General features: G+C 34.6%; 3 protein-coding genes, 1 long non-coding RNA gene and 1 other non-coding gene across 7 annotated transcripts; 1 reads left to right on the plus strand and 4 right to left on the minus strand.

Moving 5' to 3' along the window:
* LOC109709357 lies at positions 2,140–3,132 on the minus strand. The gene is made up of 2 exons (XR_002216073.1): positions 2,670–3,132; positions 2,140–2,565 (listed from the first exon to the last, which is right to left on the minus strand). It is a non-coding gene; the product is annotated as an uncharacterized LOC109709357 (long non-coding RNA).
* Positions 9,488–13,113, minus strand: LOC109709368. Its single transcript, XM_020231578.1, has 4 exons — positions 13,036–13,113; positions 11,630–11,780; positions 11,189–11,261; positions 9,488–9,904 (listed from the first exon to the last, which is right to left on the minus strand). The coding sequence occupies exons 1-4, from the start codon at positions 13,058–13,060 to the stop codon at positions 9,650–9,652; spliced, it is 504 nt and encodes a 167-aa protein (XP_020087167.1). The 5' UTR covers positions 13,061–13,113; the 3' UTR covers positions 9,488–9,649.
* Positions 13,596–13,667, plus strand: TRNAD-GUC. Its single transcript has one exon. It is a non-coding gene; the product is annotated as a tRNA-Asp (tRNA).
* Positions 14,775–16,208, minus strand: LOC109708746. The gene has a single exon (XM_020230566.1). The coding sequence runs from the start codon at positions 16,206–16,208 to the stop codon at positions 14,775–14,777; it is 1,434 nt and encodes a 477-aa protein (XP_020086155.1).
* On the minus strand, positions 17,602–22,452 carry LOC109709348 (protein SPT2 homolog). 3 transcript variants are annotated; one of them, XM_020231536.1, is made up of 10 exons: positions 22,311–22,452; positions 20,910–21,007; positions 20,582–20,826; positions 19,914–20,028; positions 19,766–19,834; positions 19,527–19,656; positions 18,838–19,421; positions 18,511–18,641; positions 18,177–18,266; positions 17,602–17,928 (listed from the first exon to the last, which is right to left on the minus strand). In XM_020231536.1, the coding sequence occupies exons 2-10, from the start codon at positions 20,928–20,930 to the stop codon at positions 17,823–17,825; spliced, it is 1,491 nt and encodes a 496-aa protein (XP_020087125.1). In that variant the 5' UTR covers positions 20,931–21,007; positions 22,311–22,452; the 3' UTR covers positions 17,602–17,822. The 3 variants fall into 3 exon arrangements, with proteins under 3 accessions (XP_020087125.1, XP_020087127.1, XP_020087126.1); XM_020231538.1 differs by having other exon boundaries at positions 20,910–20,993; positions 22,311–22,429; XM_020231537.1 differs by having other exon boundaries at positions 22,317–22,427.

Consider the following 23,019-nt stretch of genomic DNA (forward strand, 5'->3'; position numbering starts at 1 on the left):
GATAAATATGGAAAAAGAAAATCTCAATAAAAAAGTTTTTCATGAAAAATCACTTTTTAGTTTGTCGCTCATTTGGTTCAAGGAAATACTAATTACTTTAAAAAAATTTCTAAATTTCATAAAATACTAATATTTTTTTATTTGATTTTTTTAGAAACATAAATAATAGTTTTCCATAAAATCTGAAAAAAAATTGAATTTTTTTTTTTTTGAGCAAGTGAAAAACTGGAAAAAGAAATTTTATAAAAAATTGTTTTCCCTAAAAACTTTTTTTTTTCATATTTTCTGCTAAACCAAACAGCCGTTCATCCCTTGAGTCATGTGCGCATATGAATTTCAAATCATTGTAGACTTTGTGCCCTTACTTATTTTTTTTATTTATAGGTTGATGAACGGCCAATATTGACCTCATATTTAAAAAAAAAGGATTAATTATATACAAGCCTCTATAAATATAGTGAATTACAAATATATTTTTATAAAGTTCAAATTTCATATATTGTTCTTACGAAAGTCCTAACGTTTTTATATGTTCCTACCATTAGAAATCGTTAGAAAAATTTAGTTAACCATAAGTTAAATATTTAATCCTGATTAGTTTATGAGATAATTAAATATGTTTACCCCTCTTATATTATACTATTGTGATTTTTGAAAAGACATATTTGTGATGAAAAAATTGACATTTTTCTTATTTATTATTAAAATATAAGAATTTCTCTAATGATGACAAACCAGAAAGGCATACAATCTCTACAAGTGTATGTAGACGTAAATCTTAATCTTTTTCATTCTAAGGTTCACAAATTTTTTAAAAAAATTTTAATAACAAAATAGCTTATAAGACTATTGAAAGATTACAGGCCTTTGGACCAGTAAGTGTGTGACGCCCCACTTCTAAGGGGGTCATCTATTTTAGGACTATTTTAGTCCTAACATGATTAACTCTCTTAACCTCTTGAATTTAATTACCATTCAAAATGTTATAGCCAGGATAAGAGTTTTAGCCCTGTTATATCTTATAAATAGGACTAACTAGGATATCACATTCTCTCCCCTCCTTTAAGCCCTAACGTTTTCATAAGGCTTAGACTAACAAGTATTAAATTATATAAGACTCATCTCGCTAGCTTTAACTGATATTTTGGGGGAGTCGCACTCTACCCACAACATCAACACCATGAGAGCCTCGCTTTTTTCCTTATATAATCTGGCTTAGTCGAGACTCATCTCACACTTTCGGCTGATAATTGGCTCTGATATCAATTGTGATACACCACTTCTCAGAAGACCACCCATCTTAGGACTACTCTAATCCTAACACACTTAATTCTCTTAACCTTTTGAGTCTAGTCACCGTCCAAAATAATATAACCAGATTAAAAATTTTAGTTCTATTATATCTCACATATAGAACTTACTGAAAACTCACAGAGTATACGTAAATTTTACACCTACACCATATATGTGCATGTAGCACTTTTTTTTACTTTACTAACATAAACTTGCATTACCAACCGTCCCTAGAGCAAGTGGCAAAAGGCTTTGTGGTTGGTACCCGAGACCCAATTTCGAATCCTAGTTGATTCACATTTCTAGCTAAATTTATTTCTAAATGAAATAAACGAAACGGATAGCATACTACCTATCTCTCTCTCAAAAAAAAAAAAAAAAAAAAAAACATATCTTGCACTTCATACACACTGGTTTTCATTCTCATCCCCTTACTTTTACAGCCGAAAGAGATAGGTCTGGACAAAAAAAAAAGGGTATTAATTCCGAATCTATTGGCTCCTCTAGTTTCCATTTTTTAAGAAAAGGGCATCCAATGCGCGATTATAATCCATGTATAAAGTTTTTTTTTTTAAAAAAAACAATACATTATTTACTTTATTTATTTAGTAAATAAATTTGGCTATAGAAATTAAGACAATACAGCCTCGAAAAGCTGTTTTATTGCGCTACACTACTATCGATAGGCCCAACTGCAGAAACCGAACCAAACAGACTCTAAATGGTATTCCAAATCTGTTGGCTCCCTATTCTTGAGACAGGACGGATTGCGTAATCAGACCAGCTGGCATTTGATTCCTTCGTACTACAAAGTATATATCTTATCTTATCTCATTAAGATCTCTCTTAAACAAAACTACACGTTTTTGATCACGAATTATTTCAATAACATCTTCATTAACATAATTCTTCTCGGGTTTACATGCATTATGAACAGCGCAAAATGTCAACTAATTTTACCACAATTCGACATGCATAGCCTAACAACAAGTAGTCAAACTCCCCATTTTTTCCCTCCTCCTATCTTTTTCACTTCCGTGCAATTTATACGTGTTCCATTAGTTGCCTCCTTTTTATTTCTTCTTATGTTGCTTCTTTTGCAACATGATCAGGTAATTGTTACCCATCCCCGGCCGGTTCCGCGCGCCGCCGAAGAAATTTGATCTCTCTTGAAGAATGAATGCCTGCACGTCTAATGGGAGGAAAGCTAAAGGACGGATTCTGATCAGAAACGCACTGACAAAATAATGATTGGTGAATGACTGAGACTACCTGTTCATTTTTAATTTGTTAGTACGTCCTTCATAAATAAGACCCGCACTTTGAAATTGAAAACACCAGTGAGGTGGTGATAAGATTGCTATGTACGTGCGTACCTTCTAACTTCTTTCTCCTCTCTTTGTTTCTGCTCTTACACTGGTGGAATCGCACGGAAGTATGTGATGATGTACGTCCGTGTCTTCGATACGTAGAGGGGGGAAGTTATGAGGGGGCCGAAGAGGCGCCGAGAGCTAGGAAGGCAAGGCACAGCATCAAGCCTAAGGGGATTAGGAGGAAGAGCGACGGCGGCGGCGGTAGCGGCGGAAGCACAAGCGGGAGGAAAACGAGGAACGCCGCGAGCACCACCAGCAACACCAGTGCACCCTCATTAGCCATCAAAATGCTTCATAAATTTCATCAACAAGAAACCCAGGAGAGCCTCATCAATATGTTCATATACACCAGATGCCAAATTAGAATACAGAGCTCTCTATGTATTCGTTCACTTGTGTCATGTAAATGTGATATATATACATGGCAACCCTAAAGCAGTCACGTGCCTTGCATGGGCCCGCCTGTTTGATATCGAGGCTTATTATACCAGTAAGAGAAATAAAATTATAACGAAATTATATTGAAATATACTTCTCTATTTTTTTTCGTGAGACTGTAAAATTTATATTATAATTGATTTATGTTGATTTGCAGAACTTGATATTACATACGAAAGAGTAAAAAATTTTTATTTTTTGACTGCACGTATTGTAAGTTTTCGACAATCTGAAATAAAGTTGTGAATGAATGAGACAACACTAAATGAGAATCTTGGGATAAAAAGAAGGGGGGAATCTTAGTGTTGGAGAGAAAATGGTTCTATGAAGTTTTGTGGTTAATTTCAGAATAAAAGTGAAAAAAAAAAAGGAACCATTGGAAATCATTAAACAGATCTAAATGGTTATTCCAGGTGTGACCAGTTATGTTCTTTCCAGTTGTGATCAGAGGTCAAATTGGTATGCATAATATATTAATATGTATGTTTTATACATGTAGAATCTATTATCTTTGAATTGACTCATAGAATTTGCTAAGATTTATATATAGAGCACACAAAAGAGCGATCCCTCTTCTTTATTATTTTCTTATATTTTCAAATGAAAATTTTCACTAATAAAAGATTAACTATCAATCTATGTTAAGATTATAGTTCGCCCTATGCCTCGATAGTTTTCTTAACTATACACATCCACCATTTAATGTCGCAAATTTTTGTTATTACATGGTACGACTGATTTGATCTCTACTAAATATATCGATACGACCAATTTAGCATTAAAGTTTTTGAAAAAAACGTGACTCAACCAAGTTGAGTTGAATATTTCATTGAGTTCGGCAACTTTTATAACCGGTGCGAGAAATTTTTAAATGGTCATAATTTTTCGCTCGAATATTTGATTTCACCGTATGACTCTAATTAGAGAAACACTTTTTGATATTTATGCGTTAAATACCAAAACCATTCCAGTCAAGTTTGGAACCCTGCTTCAATTATTTGGTCTCCGTTCTTCACATTTTTAGGTTATTTTCGAAAAGTTCTATAATTTTTAATTTTTAGTCCGATTATTTGATTATTTCTAATCTGATTAGATTTCCGGCATCGCCACTATTCTTTAGAGTTGATTAGTAATATATTCGTCTTTATAAAAGAAGTGATTCTTTGTGTATAGATTATTTTTTCCCGTTCTTGTACTTCTTATCTCTCAATGCGGCTTAAACATGTGTCACATGCCAACGAAAATAATAATATACTCGCTAGACAGTCATTTATTTTGGCTAATCAAGCGTTATTTATTGCTTGGATATTCACAAATACCCGAGCCTCAAACATAAATAATGAAATCGAAATAACAACATCAGCATTAACACTGACCGTTCCTACAGCAAGCGGCAAAAGACTTGATGGTTGGCACCTGAGGTATCAAGTTCGAATCCTAATTAATTCACATTTCCAACTAAGTTTATTTCTAAATAAAATAAACGAAGCGGATAGTGTACTATCTATCTCTTAAAAAAAAAAAAAAAAACAACAACAACAACAGATCGGCCACCCCGGCCATTCTTAGCACAAGTGGCAAAGAATTTGATGGTTGATACTTAGATCTCAAATTCAAATCCTAATTGTTTCATATTTTTAACTAAATTTTTTTCTAAATAAAATAAATAGAACGCCTATCTCTTTAAAAAACAACAACAACAACAACAGCAGCTGCAGCAACAGCACCGTGCGTGTGCAGTACTGTCCTATTTTGAAGGTTCAATGCACCCAATATATAATGCGAGTGTTTTCTAAAAGCAAGCAAGTTGTGGTCTCACCGTCTCAGTAGGGCTTTTCGCACGCCTCCCGAAGCGCTTTTCCCAAAAGCCCTAACATTTGCTTGGAAACCGTAACACCTCTTATTATTATTATTATTATTATTATTATTATTATTCCTTCTGCTGCTGGTATCCTAATGGTGGTTTTCATTTTTCCAAGGAGGAAAAAAAAATAAATTACAAAAAATCTCTATATAAATATTTATTTTTTATTTTTTTTTCTGATTTTAAAATTTTATTTTTTGTTTCTTAAAAATTTTTAGAAATATTTTTAGAGAAGCACGGTGTTAATGAAGAGTAAAAATTGTTTATTAAAAAAATAATTTTTCAATATATTTTTATTATCTTAAAGGATATTTTCTGTATAAAACTATAAATTATAAAAATTTGACGGAATAGTAATGAAAAGCTGACGTAGGGGGGCTAAATATAATAATTTGAAATGTTAAGAAAGTAAAATATAGATTTTTAAAAGTTTGAAAAGAAAAATAAAAAAATGAATATTTACTTGAGAGTTTTCTATAATTTAGCAAAAAAAAAAATGCTAATTGCGAATTATTGTTTAAAATATAAAATTATAATTATTTTAGGCTTTGATGCATTAAGAATATTAAATCCGTATGGTCTAAATGATTGATTGTTCATAAAGTAAACTACAACTTTTAAAACTTGGTCGAAATTTAATAGTTTGAGAATTTTTGTTTCTACGTCCCGTTTTCTTTTTATGGCCCACCATATTTTATTATTTTTTTTTTAGAGATAGATAGTATGCTACCACTTCGTATATTTCATTTAAAAATAAATTTAGCTGAAAATGTGAATCAACTAGGATTCGAATTTAGAATTTCGGATACCAACCACCAAGTCCTTTGACACTTTGCTCTAGGGACGGTCGGTTATATTTATATATATTCACATTTGATTAAAATACAGTACTCTCCTATCAACATACTTTTTCAATAGTGTTATAAATTCGCAGAATTAAGTATGACAACATTAAGATTTTTCTAGAGCTTCTTATAATCATTATTCTGAAAAGTCCAACCGGTAAAAAGAGAATACGCAATACGCTTAAAACATACAGATACTACACCCATATATTTCTTGATTCCGACTTAGCCCAAGCTGTGAGTTACGTGCGTGATATTTTGAGCTTCAAAATTTTAACTTCTTATGACTTTTGCTCGACCTTTGTAAATTAACACAACTAGTTTCTATAATACAATAGTTATTGAATGAATGGTGGGGTGTAGCTACTTTGAAAGTAATGGTGTGATAATAATTAAAAAGTTATATCATTATTAGATTAACAATAAATCATCATTCAGCCAATTAAATTATACTGTAAAATATATTTTTTAAAAAAATATATATTTACTTGAAAAAATGAAACACTAATTTTTTTTTCTTTTTTTTTAAAGCTTGACCTGGTTTCCTTAAGCCAGCTAATGCAAAGGTACATACGGGAAAGCCACAAAAACAGTACTAGATAGTAGAGCACACATGCTTGTGTTTATCTCACAGGACACTTAATTTGTTCTTTTGATACAGATGCATTGAACCTTTCTTGGTACACCTCTCTCTCATCTTTGGCCCAAACCCCAGCTGGTTTTAATGACCACATTTCAAGGACTTGAATATATATATATATATATATAGAGAGAGAGAGTTGAGCTAGAATACTCTCAACGCACCAATGAGGTGGTGCTTTTGAATTTTTAACCATTCGATGGAGGAATGTAAGATTGTGATGATGGTGGTAGGTGGTAGTAGGTGGTGATAGGTGGAATAGTATTTGATCCAAAGGCTATTAATAATGAAGGAGTAGATCCAAGGGTTAGAAATCTAAAAGCACCAATGGGGTGATACTTTTAAAAGTATTCTAGCTCAATTATATATATATATATACAGAGTCCGGCTGCAATACTATCGATAGCACCAAGCGTTTGATGCTATCAAGTTTTTCGCCGTTAGATTTAACCTTTTGACTATTTTACCCGTTAGATTATACTATCAAACCAATAACTCACTCAACCCTAGGGGACCCATATCATTCTAACCGTACATTGTTTTAATCCAAATGCTGAAAACCTAATAGCACCAATAGCTTGGTGCTATTGATAGTATTCCAGTCTAGTTCTATATATAGAGTCCGGCTACGATACTATCGCTAGCACCAAGCGTTTGATGCTATCAATAGAATTAAGCTAAAATACTTTTAAAAGTATCACCCCCTTGGTGCTTCTAGGTTTCTAGCCCTTGAATCTACTCCTTGATTACTAATAATCATTGGATTAAACACTATTTCACCTACCACCGCCTACCACCACCTACTACCAATATCCTAACCTTACATTTCTCCATCCAAGGGTTGAAAACTCAAAAGCACCAACCTCTTGGTGCTCTTGGTGCTTTTGAGAGTATTCTAGCTGAACTATATATATATATATATATATATATATATAGTACGTCTTTCGTACTTTCGAAAGTATATATGGAAACCTCCGTGCTTATAAGTTGTTTTCGATGATATGATATCCGATTCGACGATCAGCTCCGTTAAGTATAATCTACCTTATTGGAACTATCTAGAAACCAAATTTTATAATTTGTTGACATCATTTACCAAGCGATCAAAAAGTCTCAAAAATGACTATTTTAATGGCCGATATGGTACGTTTTTAAGTTCAACGGTGTATAAGTATCCAAATTACATAAAATATTCTACTTAATATTAATAGCAAGATTAATACTTTCAATTTGAATTTTGAGTCATTTATCACTATTTTTTATGAGATTTTTATTTTCAGCTGTTCATTTTAAGGCTACTCGTTTACTAGACAAACGAAATCAAAAAATTATGAAATTTGGTGTCTAGATAGTTACAATAGCGTAGATCATGTTTAACGGAACCGATCGCCGAATCGGATGTCCCATCATCGAAAATAACTTACAAGCACGAAGGCCTCCGTACTTTCAAAAGCATAGGAGCTATATAGTAGGTTTTGTGTGTTATTAGGAGTATGAAGGCCTCTGTGCTCCTAAACTGTTTTCAATGATGAAGTTTTCAAATCGACAATCGACTCTCTTAGACTTGATCTAGCGTATTTAAAGTATCTAGAAAATAAATTTTGCGATTTTTCGATATCATTTATACTAGCGATCGAAAAGGTTCAAAATCAATAATTTTTAATGGTTGATATATATCGTTCACAAGTTTAATGGTGCAGAAGTATTCAAATCACATGAAGTTTTGATAAAAAAAATTTTGTACTATTTATTGCAACATCAATATTTCTGATCAAAAATTTTAATACTATATTACCACTTTTTGTAAAATTTTTATTTTCAGCCGTTGATTTTGAACCTTTTCAATCACTAGTTAAATGATATCGAAAAACTGCAAAAAATATTTTCTACGTAGTTCAAATACGCTAGATCAAGTCTAACGGAGCCGATCGTCGATTCGAAAGCTCCATCATCGAAAATAACTCAAGAGCACGGAGACCTCCGTGCTTCTAATAGTACATAAAACCTACTCTCTATGTATATATATTATTTTCTACATAAAAGATTTCAAAGACCGGAAATTATTAAAAGCACTGTTATGTCCACCTTCGAAGGCTTTCTTAAAAGTCGTCATTGATTTGGCATTCATGCATTGTATAGCTTGCTCAGATTGATTATAAGTACGGTGTACGTGGATCAGCAGTGCTAATTAATTATTTCAAAAAGTACATGCTAATAAAAATAACGTATTCATCGCACTTAAAAAGTTAAGTCATAATATTTACAGATTTCGATGTAACTTAATTTTTCTGAATGTTAGATTTATTGTTGACTCTCTTTTCTTTATTATGAACCGTAATCATACTCAACCTATCAGGGTAAACACAACTCAACTTATTAGCTCTCTAGATCTACTGTGATGCATGTGGTTGAGGTAATTTGGGGAGAGAAGTGGAGTTTCAACTTATGTGCATGACATTTTTTTTAAAAATTTGTTTTGATATAAGCGCGATATTAAAAATTTGGTGACTTAATTAATGTGAGACAAATACTTTTACCTCCGACGGCGTCACTGATAGTTTAAGTTCTTAATTTCCTGATTAAGTTTAATGAATAAATTAAGGGATATCCTAACCCAATTGTTGTTTTAAAATAGAAATGCCACTCTGTAATCCCCTACAAATTGCTAGTATAAAATTTTTGGTTCATCTCCCCTTCTCCAAGTAGGGAATGTGTATTGTTTGGCTCGAGATATGATTTTTTTTTTTTTATATCGAATATTTATTGTGCATGTTTTTAGGATGTCCCTTTCTAAGACACGTAATGTTGAAACCTGTTTGTCACGAGGGTTATCACTAACTTTATTCTAATCCTAGTGTTTAATTAGCCATGCATAGTATATATATTACTATTATTATTATTTGAAGTGCTTTATTCAAGTACTATATCTCTACTATTGCTTTGTAAATTTGCACTATTCAAATACGATCGACCATTTATGATTACTCTTTGAAAAATATGACACAACATGATCAAATGAATAATATAAAACAAATAGAAAACAAAGTAATTTTTTGAGCTTATCGGATAAATTACGTGTGTATATACACATATATACATATCGACAATCTTAGATACGATTGAACATATTAATACATGAGAAAGAACACAACATTCAAGAATCATAGTCTCTGCAGGGCAGATGTGCATTTGGTATTTACAACTTATTCGTCATGGCGAGAATAATGACTGATCCAGAAGTGGCGGCAGGGATGACGATGTCGTCCGATATCGATCTCAGGCCAGGGATAAACCTCTTAACCAAAAGAGTAAGGACGGGAGCACCAAAGATGAAGAGGAGAGGATCTCTCGCGCCCTGGCCGATGAAGAAACTGTCGAATCCGATGACTGAGGTGATGATCTTTTCAAATTCTTCTTTGGTTAGATTTTTCTTATCGTTAGGATGATTGGCCTGCAAAAGGTGGAAATTTTATCAATAACTTTACACTATTTTTCGGCCATCAGTATCAGTTAATATCATTTATCGTCAATAACAATATAATCATTATTCATTAATGATTGATAAAATATAAAATTGACGAATCTCGAGTACTTTCTTAAAGCCACGTTATTTTCCTTGTAGAAAACTCCTTTGAAAATTAAAATTTTTTATTAGTCCAACTTCAATAATCAATCAAGATACATAAAGTTGGAGAACGTCGAGCAATTTCGTAGCGCCATGCAATCGTAGTTTGCAAAAATCTCTTTTCAAAATTTGAAAATTTTGATCAGTCCAACATTAAGTTCACAAATATAACCAATTACATGAAGTAATAATTATGATTAAGCATTAATTACTACTTAAATAGCCCATTCTTTTGACTTTTCAAGAAAACATAATTTTCATTGGTTACAATTAATGCTCACATTTTCTCAAAGATAAAAAGGATAATCAAATACTACACGAGTTTCCTAGCTATATATATATATATAAGGGCTAAACAAACAAAAAATAAATAAGAAATTGCTAATCCATAAATCAACAAGGAGTAACATAATTTATCAATTATATAACTTACTGTATGCATAGCTGTATTACCAAAAAAAATTGTCTAGAGAATTTTTTTAAAAAAAAATTTAGTTTAAGAGGAAATTTGTCTAGAAAATGAATCACACGATTTGTAAATAAGGTTTGAAATAAATCAATGGGTGTGAATTCACAACTAAATAGTGTACTTCTAAGTCAACATTAATCCTTACTAGTTCGATCAGGGTTTTATTCATAAATAAGCCTTTATTTTTTGTCATGCAATTTTGTATCAGTAGTTAAGCTATGAAACACAAATTCTAGCATGCATTCACACAATGACATCATTTAACCAAAAATGATAGATTTTGTGTACACAAATGATGGGATTTTTTTCTTTCTTTTTTCTTTTTTTTTTTTTTATTTGAAGTACAAATGTGATGTTTCTTTGCCACATTAAAACCATATGGCGTCCAACGTGACGGAGAATATATATATCTTTCATTTACATTGCGAAAAGACTATATTACGACTAAAATTTTTTACTTTACTTAGAACTGTGGCCTATTTTATCCCTACTTTTTATTTCATCATCTAGAGCTGTGTTTACGACTGTAAATTTAAGTCCATTCGCAATGACGCAAAAAACTTAATTTGCTTTTTTATATATTTATAAATCTCACACATATACAAATTTACGATAAGGAAATAAGCAACAAGAACTCTCACCTTGAATGCTTTTTCTAGCTTGTCTTTTGATGGTATCTTGAATTGCATGGACCCTTTGTCTAGACTAAATTTTCTGGAGGTAAGAGGGGGGGAAAAAAAAAGTTATTTTCAAAGTTTTATATTAGAAAGAAAAAGTTACAAAAACTAGAAAATTCTTTTTGTGATTTTCTAATTAATCGGTTATGGATAAATTGCACTACTAGTCTCTGAACTGTAAATCGAGTCTAAAAAAATTTAAATTGGTATTTGTTAGTAAAGCTTTCATTTTACTCGCCAATTAAACTTTCAATACTATTTCTATTTAGTTCTTACATTACAAACTTTAAAACAAAAAACAAAAAGAAAAGCTTACACCTTGCTTATATAAAAAGAGATTGAATTTTTGGTAAATTGTGGAGATAAAAATTAGAGATTATATATAAGAAGTGAGATGGAACTTACTCGATCATCTCGAAAATTGCATGGTAAAATTCATCAAACGTCTTTATTTCTTTACCCTCGCTACCCTCGAAAAAGGTGGCGTAATTGTTTTTTACGAATTCAAGTGCTTCGTTAGATGCTGCTGCAGCAGTTGATTGAGCCCCCACCTCCCCTATACATTGACACCAAAAAAAAAAAAAAAAACAAAAAAAAGAAGTTACCATTATTAAGAAAAATAATTAACGAAAACACAATCAAATTAACTGCCTGAGAATGGTAACTAGGGGTGTCAACGAGCCGAACACGAGCGAGCTAAGGTCGGCTCGTGTTCGACTCGTTTGATAAATGAGCCGAACACGAGCTGGCTCGTTAAAGTATCGAGCCGAAATATTCGGCTTGTGTTTGGCTCGTTTATTAACGAGCTGAACACGAGCCGAATGCGAGGTGACTTATGAATAAGAATTTAACATGATTAGAAAGAATATATATAGGAAATAAATTTATAAGATCTTATCCGTTAGGCTTTGATCTAATGATTGAAATTTTACATATAAATGAATTATTTTATAATTGAATTGGGCTTTTTATTTAGATTGGGTTAAAAATTAAATAATAAAAATTTATATTATATACATATATAATTATTAATTTGTATATATAAATATAAAATATATATATTCGAGCTGTTATCGAGCCGAACACGAGCAAGCTAATCTTAGCTAGTGTTCGGCTTGTTTATTAAACTAGCTGAAATTTTCAGCTCGTGCTCGGCTCGTTTACTACATGAGTGATTCGATCTCGAGCTCATTTCGAGCCGAACACGAGCTGGCTCGCGAACTGCGAGCTGGATTGCCACCCCTAATGGTAACTAGGGATGCAAATGGAGCGGATCCGGAGCAGGAGGGTTTAGAGATGTGACATATCGATTGAAACCGAACCAATCCAAAATTTTGAACCTACAGGTTTAGATCTAATAATCGCCATCGATTCTTCAAACTCTTGTTCGATTTAATTTTGCCATATTCACAAATTTAATAATGGAGGAAGGAAACTAAACAGAGATCAACAATTGAACAAATGATGTTTCAACCTATTATTAAACTAGCACATGACAATTCTTCAAGTAATTTGGTCACAAACTTAACATTAAAGAGAACTCAGCTAATTGATAACAATAACGTACTAATTAAACACAATCTTTTTCTATCTTTCGTGTAACCTTCGTTCATATTTTGTGGCATATAATATTTATACCTATTATTTTGCCGTCTCTTTTGCTACCTCAATAACCTTTTTAAATTAGATCATCCTTTGGGTATATAACATCAATAACACCCCTCTTTAATTACTATATATTGGTTAATTAAACATTATAAAATTAAACTGAAAAGAAAAAGGAGAGAGAGAGAGTGAGAGAGAGAGCTTGCCTTTCTTGGACTTGACCTGGCCCATTTTTTTTTCCTTGTAACTTGAGGAGGGGATGGTTGTTGTGTTAAGATAATGAATGGTGATCATCAACACATATAACTGTAAATATATAAAGGCTCATGTACAAAGATATGTATTCTTTAGCTATGGAATTGCTCTCATAGGAAGCAAAAGTTCACAGCACTAAGAACGCCAAGCACATAAACTGATTCCATAACTAAAGAAGAAGCATTGTTGAGACTAGTTCCTGCACAATGGCTCCAAGCATTTGAGATGTTCCCGAGTTCCCAAGGAAATTAAAACCATCCATGCTAATAATAAAAACAGCAGTATTTCTGACGACTTAGCTTATTGATGATATTAATAACTTGTCGAGTACGAATCATCGAAATAATTCAAAGTTTATCAGATAATATCTTTATAATACTACGTTCTTAGTCTAATATTATGTACTATACTATATTTGGTAATTCCGTGATACCAAAGGAAATTAGAAACATATCCTTTTTTTAATTTATTTGAATCTAATATAAAAAAGTTTAATAAATTTTATAATAAGGTCGTTGTAGTATAGTGGTCAGTATTTCCGCCTGTCACGCGGACGACCCGGGTTCGATCCCCGGCAACGGCGATTTATTTTTTTTTTTTTCCACTCATTTAATGGTTATTTTATAGAAAAAATTCCTTTATATATTAATTTTCAATCATTTAATTATTATTGAATTATTTTTATGTAATATTTTTTTTACTTATTTAATTATTATTTTATAGAAAACGAAAATTTTGGCTAATATTTATATATATTTACTAACATTTTGGCACTGAAGATCTTTAATTGGATGGATGATATAATTTATGTCTAAAAGCTACTACTTGTGAGTTAAATAATAATTATAGTCGCAATATCAATACCAAGCTTTTAATACTATCAAGTTTTCTGTCGTTAATTATTTCCGCCCATTAGATTATACTATTCAGCCAATTGCCCACTCAACCCTAGTAGACTACTATTATTGTAATCGGGAACGATTACCATCCTAACCGTACATTTTTTCATCCAACGATCGAAAACTTAATAGTACCAGGCACTTTGTACTATCAATAGTATAGTAGCATAATTATAATTTTGCTATGTCCACACATATTTACTTGTAGGTAAAATTATAACATTTGTGCGATTTAAAAAATTAGTGAGATACTCACGTGATAAATATTGGATGGCATAGATGCCACATTGTTTCACCTAAATTTTTTTTTTTTGCAGTTCTATGTATCTTATACCATTTGAGAGGTATGTCATGCTTTTTACAATAAACAAGAGTAACTAAAAAGAATACGTAAATGTCCCAAATTACAAAACTAGTAAATGAGCAATTTTTTTTATGGTTAAATTTTTCATAAACACTTTAGTAGTCAAAGCTACCGTTTGAAAGTGAAAAGTCAAAAAGAGATAAATTTTGTGAGTTCCCTAAACTTGACTTTGCTACTCATTCCACTAAAGCTCGGATAACTAATTTTCTTATAAAGCAAGTAAATGGACTTTTTTTTTAGTTAAAATTTTCATAAAGCAAGTCCGTAGTGTTAGGTTTCATGATCTCACATCGAAATAAATATCGATGCTTACAATTTTCTTAAAGTTTTGAATTCAATTTCTAAGATCCATAAAAACAAATAGATCCAAAATCTATAACGAACGCGGAACCAAACAAACTTTAACTTTTCTTGTAAAACAAAACGTTCATAAATTCAGCAGTCTTCTTCTGTCCGCAACCACAGTTTCAAAAACTCGGGCGAGCGTCTTTCTAAGACGTCTTATATCGAGGGTGACATTTTGCCCTTCCAAATACACCTGCTTGGTCACGTCCCACGCCTTCTTGCCCTGCACCCTCTCCGGATCCCTCACCACCACATCATCCGCCCCGTACTTCCTGCTCAACGAGCTCTCCCTCGGGAGCACCTCGTACTCGGCGTACCGCAGCCCCGCGCGCACCGCCGGATCGCGGTAGCAAGTGTCGGCGACGTTCTTCACTCCGAGCGGTATAACTTGAATGAACGTCGCGCCGGGCCGCATGAACAGAAAGTGCGTCAGCGCGGCACCATGCACGCCCATCATCGCATCGCACCTGCTCAGGGATGCGTAGACTCTCGCCATAGGCATCCTGTCTGTCGGCCGCAGCACCTCCACGTCGAACCCGACCGCCCTCGCCAGCTGCACCACCTCCCCCTCGTTCTCCACCACCCTCGTCGCTCCCCGCGACACCACGACCAGCTTCGGCCGCCGCGGGGGCTTCGTTTCTTTCGGCTCGTTATACGCTTCCTCGAGCATGTGCTGGAAGGTTTGCATGCTCATCGTCTCGTCGGAGAGCTTCGCGGGGTCGATGGCGAGGGTGCCGTGGAAGCGGAGCCCCGCGACAGCCCCCGGGAAGCAGTGGGTCCTCGTGTTGTTGGAGAAGTCGATCGGAGGGTAGTCGGAGATGCCGGCGAGGATCTCCCGGTACTTGATGAACCACCAGTGGTGGTAGTTGAGGACGACGAGAACTACGCGGCGGCGGAGGCGGTGGGACGTGATGTAGAGCGGGAGGATTGCGTCGTTGAAGGCGTGGAATACGTTGCCCGTGTATCCGCCGGCCGAGAAGAAGATGGCGGGGACGTCATGGCGGACGTCGCACGGGTGCGGAGCGTCTTGCGGGGCAGCGGCCCGGAGTCGAAGCTCGGAAATCCTGTCCATGATGATCCCTTCCCATTTTCGCGGGTAAGGTCGAATCTTTTCTTCTGCGCTGCTGTTGCGATTGATCGTCACGTTACTAGGCGGATAAAGGACGACCGACGAAGCGTGCGAATGCGTTCGAACGTCCCCTGACATGAAGCAAATGTCGCTGTGGTAGCTCGTTCGGTCGCAGCAAATGGAAGAGTTGTTGGAGAGGAAAGAGCAAGGAGAATGTCTGTGCCAACTGTGGCTGGTGTAATTATTATAGAATGCTATCTCTTTATCTCCGAAGAAGCTGAGAGAAGAGGACGAGGTCGAGAGGAAGCGGACCGCAAAAAAGAAGCAGAGTGTCGAGAAGAGGGACAAGAAGAAGAAGAGATGGAGGGAGCTTTGCTTGGCCTTCTTGCTCTCTTCTCTACCCTTGGGGATGGGTTGGTCATGTTGTTTACCACATCTTTGACCCATCCTTGCGTAGGCTCTTCTTCCTCTCTATGTTCCCTGATTCAAGCCTTCACTTTTGGAGAATTTTGGAGTGCCAGAAAAGAAGTTACCACTTACTAGAGAGAGAAAGAGAGAGAGAGAGAGATGTGATGAGAAATTCTCCTCCCTGATTGCTAGGGTGTAAATGGGGAATTGGTAAAATGGGAAAAAGTTTGAATGAATAAAGTAATTACATCCTTGCCTAAATTGTGTGACAGAGTGTGAACATAATTGAACGCTGGAGTTGTTAGGCTGTAAATGATACAATGAAAACTGATATTCTTTTTTTCTCTTTTCTCTTGGGGAGTGAAATGCAACAACGGACTTGGTAGCTTCTCTAATTAGTACAACTAAAGAGAGAGTGTGTAAAGTATGGGATGTCATTGCCAAAGTTTGTGAGGACAACTCACCGCAAAACGCAATTCTTAAATGAAGTAAATTACACCTTGCCTTTTGTGGTTATGGTTAAAAGGGGCAAACACTCCTCTTGTAAACATAATCTAATTTACTTGGTATTGTTATATATTGGGACATGCATAAAGTCAAACAGTTGGTAAAACTCTCAACCACAATGGTGTTTAATGGTCACCAATGATGATTTTCCTCAAACAGGATAGTGAGAAAAAAAAAAAAATTGTTCTCTCTTCCCGCACTGCACAAAACAGCAGCAACTAGGGCAACTCTAGGAAAATAATGGCGTTTTCATTTACTAATCTAGCACTGCTAAAATGCAAAAAAACCCACTGGACATGCAAATATGCAAAATACTATAATGTGCTTAATTTGTTTGTCCCTTCCTATTTCTTAATCTGGTAAGAAATCCAGCATATAAAGTACTATTTATGTATCACAAAAATAAATATAAATCTTAAATATAACGCCCCAATAATCTCACGCTTGTCATAATAACTGGATTTAAATATTTTAGACCGGTGATTTGAACCCAACGAGTTATTATTGCTGGCGAGTGGATCGTTATATTTGATATCAGAGTCCGATAATCAATCGGTGGTGTGAGATAGATTTCACATTGCTTAGTGAATCTGAAATTATATATATGATTGAGCCAGCTGACAAAAATGTCAAGGCTTATAAGTGACAAATAAACTAGTAATAATAATTATGCTTAAATATTTTGAGCCGGCGATTTGAACTCGACGAGTTATTATTGCTGATGGGTCGGGTCATTACATTAATACTCTTTTACTTAAGGACCAATATTTCACACTTATCTTATCAACCTTCTTTTTTAATATTAAAAATCAAAAGAGGGTTATCCAAACACTTAGGATTGATGATGTATCGATGTGCGCCTAGTTTTTGGATGCATAGGTGGCATTTCTGCAAAAAGTTTCTAGTATGGCGAAAATAGTCATACAATAATCTACAATTAGACCATCTATTGGGCTATAAAAGAAAAGAACATTGCAGATATTGCACCAATTTCCCACGAATCAAAATAATTCTCTCCAAAAAATAATAATAAAAAAGAAATGCAAGGATCAGTTCCATATCAACATCTCATTGCTCCACATACCAATCAATCATTCAATGGACAATCAGCTGCAAACACAGTTAAGACAGATGCTACCTCAACAGCTACCGCTCGCGTAGTAGCTTCTGCTTCTTTCTCATCTGCTCTCGCCTCTCTTCTTCCTCAATAAGGCGAAGCTGTTCTTCGTCCTCCTTTCTAGCAATCTTCGAGCTGTATATGGTCATTCATTAATACCGACTACTTGGTAAATCCAGAAAACGATACTTAGATGAACATAACTTTGATATCAATTCAATGAAAAGAAGAACATCGGAAGTACCCACTGGATAAGCTCTTGATTTGAGTAATATAATAATTAATGTTAGTTTAGTTAGTGAGCTCAGTTTGAGCCGCCGGGCTAATCGAAAAGAGAATTCAGTTGAAATAAAGATTGAATACACAAACATCAAAATACATACCTCCTACGCTCTTCCTTCTGTATCTTATCAAAACCAACCTCCATGTCACTATCATCCTCATCCATCCCTGCATACCTACTAGGATCATATCTGCACAAAAGGACAAAAAATAAGAAACATTAATGTCATTGACAATGAAAGCTTTGACATTAAATGAATGATTTAAAAAAAAAACAAAAGAAAGGAAAAGGCTGGTAGATCTTAAATCTAAATATTGAAATTAATAAAGCTAATTTCCAGAAGACTATATCACACCATCCCTTCCAATTTTACACTAGTTCAAGCAGAATGCCAGATGACACTATGATAAGAGGATAAGAACAACAAAATATACCCAAACATCTTCCTGATCATTCCTATAGCCAATTCACCATCTTCATCATCGTCTTCCTCAAAGGGCCGTTTTGCAGGCTTTTTCTTTGGACGGTCATCATGCGTGGCATGCGAAGAGATCTGCTTAGATGGCTTCATAAAGCAGCAGATCAAAAGTCAGGACAGCATATATATAGCAAGAAAGCAGCAGATAGAAATCATATATGTAAGAGATGGTCTTATGTACTAGCTCCTTATTCAGAACCTAAACTTGGATCCCCTCTTCGGTATAGCTGCAGGCAGTTGCTTAAGTAAAGAAAATTCCATATCGGGAAAAGGAAAAGAAGACCTGAGGTTTTGATGAAGGCAACGGCTTCTTCGGTGCTATTGGCTGCTTGGGTGCTATTTTTACTTTATCCAATCCCGAAGCTATTCTTTTTTGTTCAGGATAACGATTTTGAGTGGTTGAGGCATGGGGCTTCACAGGCAAAGAATTCTTCTTTAAACCAGGGTCATTTACAACCTTTCCAATAGACCTACGGGAATCGGTGGACTGCACAGGAACCTTTCCAATAGGCCTTTGTGAATCAGCGGAATGCATTGGGACCTTTCCAATAGGCCTATGAGAATCAGCAGACCGCCTATGAGAATCAGCAGACCGCACTGGAACCTTCTGAGTCAATGCTTTACTCCCAACAACCTGTCTGGGCCCATTTGCCACACCAGAACTAACCACTTTTCTAATAGATTCAGTTGAAGCTGGCGTATGTCGGTTTGGAGGAGCTTCCTTTGTAGACCCCACTTTCGTTTGCACGTGCCTGTTTGTTGAAACCAGGTTCTTTGATTCACGGCCATTAGAAGCTAGACTACTTGCAGGTTTGCTCATTGTCGGCAACTTGCTCTTCTTCGATAGTTCTTGCGAAGGTCGACCATCTTCCACATAAGGAGAAACCTGTATAAGTATCCTCCTCTATGAAAGACCAAATATGCTTTGCAATAAATAATCCAGATACTTGTGCATTAAAAATCACAATATACCAGATCTTGGAACTGAAACATTTCTGGAGGAAGGCGCCTCCTTAGCTGCAGGAGAAGGAAGATCAGAATCATCTGAGAGTAGAAACGAGTAGTCCCTCATGTCTTTGAGTGTCTGAGCTTTCTTCTTTGTCTGAAAGGGAAAAATTCAATGTTAAGTACACGTCACACACCACGCAATGAGCACACAGCGATATTAGTAATACAAGATATAGAATGTAGTGTCCTTATTTCCTCCACACCTCATTAACAACTTTTGGTTGCTGGTAATGTGCTTTTGGTTTTACTTCTGAGGATAAGGGATCCCTTTTCTGCAAAAGGAAAAGAACATTAACTTTCTTGTTAAAATTAAAGCTAGATGATTTGAAACCAAGGGTCTGTTGTACATACACTTGAAGAACTTGACGCTTTAGCGACAATGTGCTTGGTCTCTCTAATAGAGCGGCTTTCTTCGATAACTCGTGGAGCAATAACAGGTTTTGAAGGGCCAAAGAAGGAGCCAAACCTGAAAAGAGAAATGATATTCTTTATGAAGGAACAGAATGCTATGCACCATCAAACCATCCTAAGTATTGATGAGTAGGAAAAATTTAGAGTAAATTCACTAGTACAAGAAAATTTAGTATTCCAATAATTCAAACAATTTCACACCATGAAATAACATTCAGCTTTACTTTATAATTCAAACACCAACTATCATAATAAGTCAGCTCGTTATTTTGAACTTTCTAATTTGGTTTTATTTAAGTCTTGATGGTTGCTAGAGATCTGTAAATTTATTAGTTTGAGATATGATCTCACTGTGGAGAGTACAAGGATCCTGGCCTTTCTGTAGCTGATTGCTGGCCTACTCATAATGAATTCAAACTCAGCAATTGCACTAAGATCTGCTTCTTTAGACACATAAGTGTTGCAATTTATAAAAAAAATTGGAATATAGCTACCAATTAAAGTCCAAGGGACACAAGAAACAGAATCACTGTCTTTGTTAGCAAAAAGTCTTCTGCATAAGGATAAGCTCAAAAAACACATAGCAAGGACACAAAGCATCAACTCACTTATCATTTGGCACCGCCGTCCTCTTGACTTGAGTTGAAGATACACGACCGAAATCACTAGCAGTTTGCGTCTTCAACTTTCGTCTAAATTTATCTTTTAGTTGCTCCCTCAGCTTTAGAAAATCCTGTTCCTCCCTGGTGGGCTTCGGAGCTTCACGTTCTTCTTCCTCAGCCTCGGAAGCTTCCTCCTCATATTCATCATGATCATAATCCTCCTCATAATCATCAACTCTTTGGCGAAAGCCCTAATAAGAAAATTTATATGCTCATTAAGTCTGCTTTGCGAAACATCCAAATAGGAAAAAAGTTGATAAGATTAGTAACTTACATTGCTTTCATAGCCCCTCATTGGCTGCAAGACATTCAAGGAATCCACAAGCTTAATAATTCAGAGAGCAGCAACTCGCAAACCCTATGATGAAGTTACTGCAAAATATAAGAAATATTGTAACCACGTACCGACCATATGGGGTTTGAGCTTGGCTTTCAATCGTTCTAATAAGTATATATCCAAAGAAGTTTAGACAATTTGCAGCAGGACCTCGACAAATCCGGCAGCAATGATAATAAAGAAACAAGAAAAAATATGTCCAGATTCTTGATTTTAAGGAAACAATTTAATAGGAGAGATACATAATATGATAGTCGAATAGAAAAGAATAATTCTGCAAGACTTGATACTAACCAATAAAGAAATGTCATACTTTGTGGTATGTACAGGAAAGATTTTATCAGGAGATACACAATATAATAGTCGAATAGAAAAGGACAACTCTGCAACTATGTTAAGTTAATGCTAATATTTATCACAAGTTATATCATAGACTAAGTTGAGCATGCGTCATATCGATATTCTCCATTGATTGCAAATCAAAGGCGACTATTTTTTTCTCTTTAGATTTCTGCTCAAAGGAACAAAACAAATCTGATAATTCTAATCTAAAATTTTTTATTCAAACTCAACAATCAAGCAAACATCTGAAATATTTCGATTCAAACTCGACAATCAGGCAAACAACGCTTTGCAGAGCTATCCAACATATGAAAAATGTAATAAAAGGATACCACAAAATTACAAATTTCAGTTTTACTAAAACCTGATTAGTTCCAATTACAGAATTACAGGAATCTTCAAAACTTACATAAGAAAAATTACTAAAAACGAAACAAAAAATCGAAATTTGTAATTTTGTGGTATCCTTTTATTACATTTTTCATATGTTGGATAGCTCTGCAAAGCGTTGTTTGCCTGATTGTCGAGTTTGAATCGANAAAACTTCCTTTCATTAATTAAAAAAAAAAACAAAAAAAACAAACCTTTTTGGTTTAATCCCATAATCAAAATTTCTGGAAAAAAAAGACACCTTCTCACTTACTAAGTTAGGGCATCACACTAAAGATCGACTCTATTTACAGATCCATAGGATCTCCAGCCTCAAAAACATCAAAACCCCTAATCCCAAATTCAGAACCTCATGCAGCCCCAAATCTCTTCGATCCATCACAAAACACTAACCCTGAAAAAAAACCCTCAAAATCATCCCCGGAGACCGAAAGAATCACCCAAATCGGGCATTTTTTGCAGAATAGATCGATCCGGAAAAGGACAAAAGATCAGAAAATTCGATCTCCAAAGAAGGAGAGATCGAATCAAGATCCGAATTTGACACCGATTGCCCCCTTAAAACTGAGCCGATCGAAAGCAAAACGTAGAGAGATGAGACGATACCTGAACCTCGAAGGGGCGAGAGAGGGGTTGCGGAGCGAAAAGGAGGCGATAGAGAGAGAACGTGCGAAAGGCGAAGCTCCTACGTTTTGATCGAACGAGCCCAAATCCTTATCAACAAGGAGATGTGAGCGAAGCGTTAAACCTAGCCATGGTAAAGTCGTAAATAAACAGGTAAGCTGACACGTGGCATGACCAGTGGTCGAAAAAATATTTGGTACTTTTAATTTATTTGATTTGATTTGATTTGATTTGATGTAAGCTAGTAATCCATACATTACTAAATTTATAATGATTAAAATTATATAAAATATATTAATAAATTTATAAAGATAAGTAATATATTCAAAATTTGATATCAAAATATCTTATTAAAATTTAAAAAATTATATAATAACATTAAAATTTTGAGAGGTGGGATGTCAAATCAAAATTGTTCACTGCTATGCTAAATTTCATATGTTTTTACCATAATACTTTTATATTTTGGAGGTGCTTTTGAATTTTCTTTTATTTTTTAAAGTATATAATTAAGTGCGTTTAGCAAAATAATTCCAAACTAGAGTCCAGTGTATTTGCCTGCAAGACATTGTTTTTTTTTTTTTTTTTTTCCAAAAACTGTAAAAATTTACATAGTTCTACAATGAAAGCTAATATTGTATTTAACAAAGTGAAAATCTAAAAGAATAAAAACAAATAAGTTTTTGAGCCT

Source organism: Ananas comosus, linkage group 4 (assembly GCF_001540865.1).
Source record: "Ananas comosus cultivar F153 linkage group 4, ASM154086v1, whole genome shotgun sequence".
NCBI lineage: Eukaryota > Viridiplantae > Streptophyta > Magnoliopsida > Poales > Bromeliaceae > Ananas > Ananas comosus.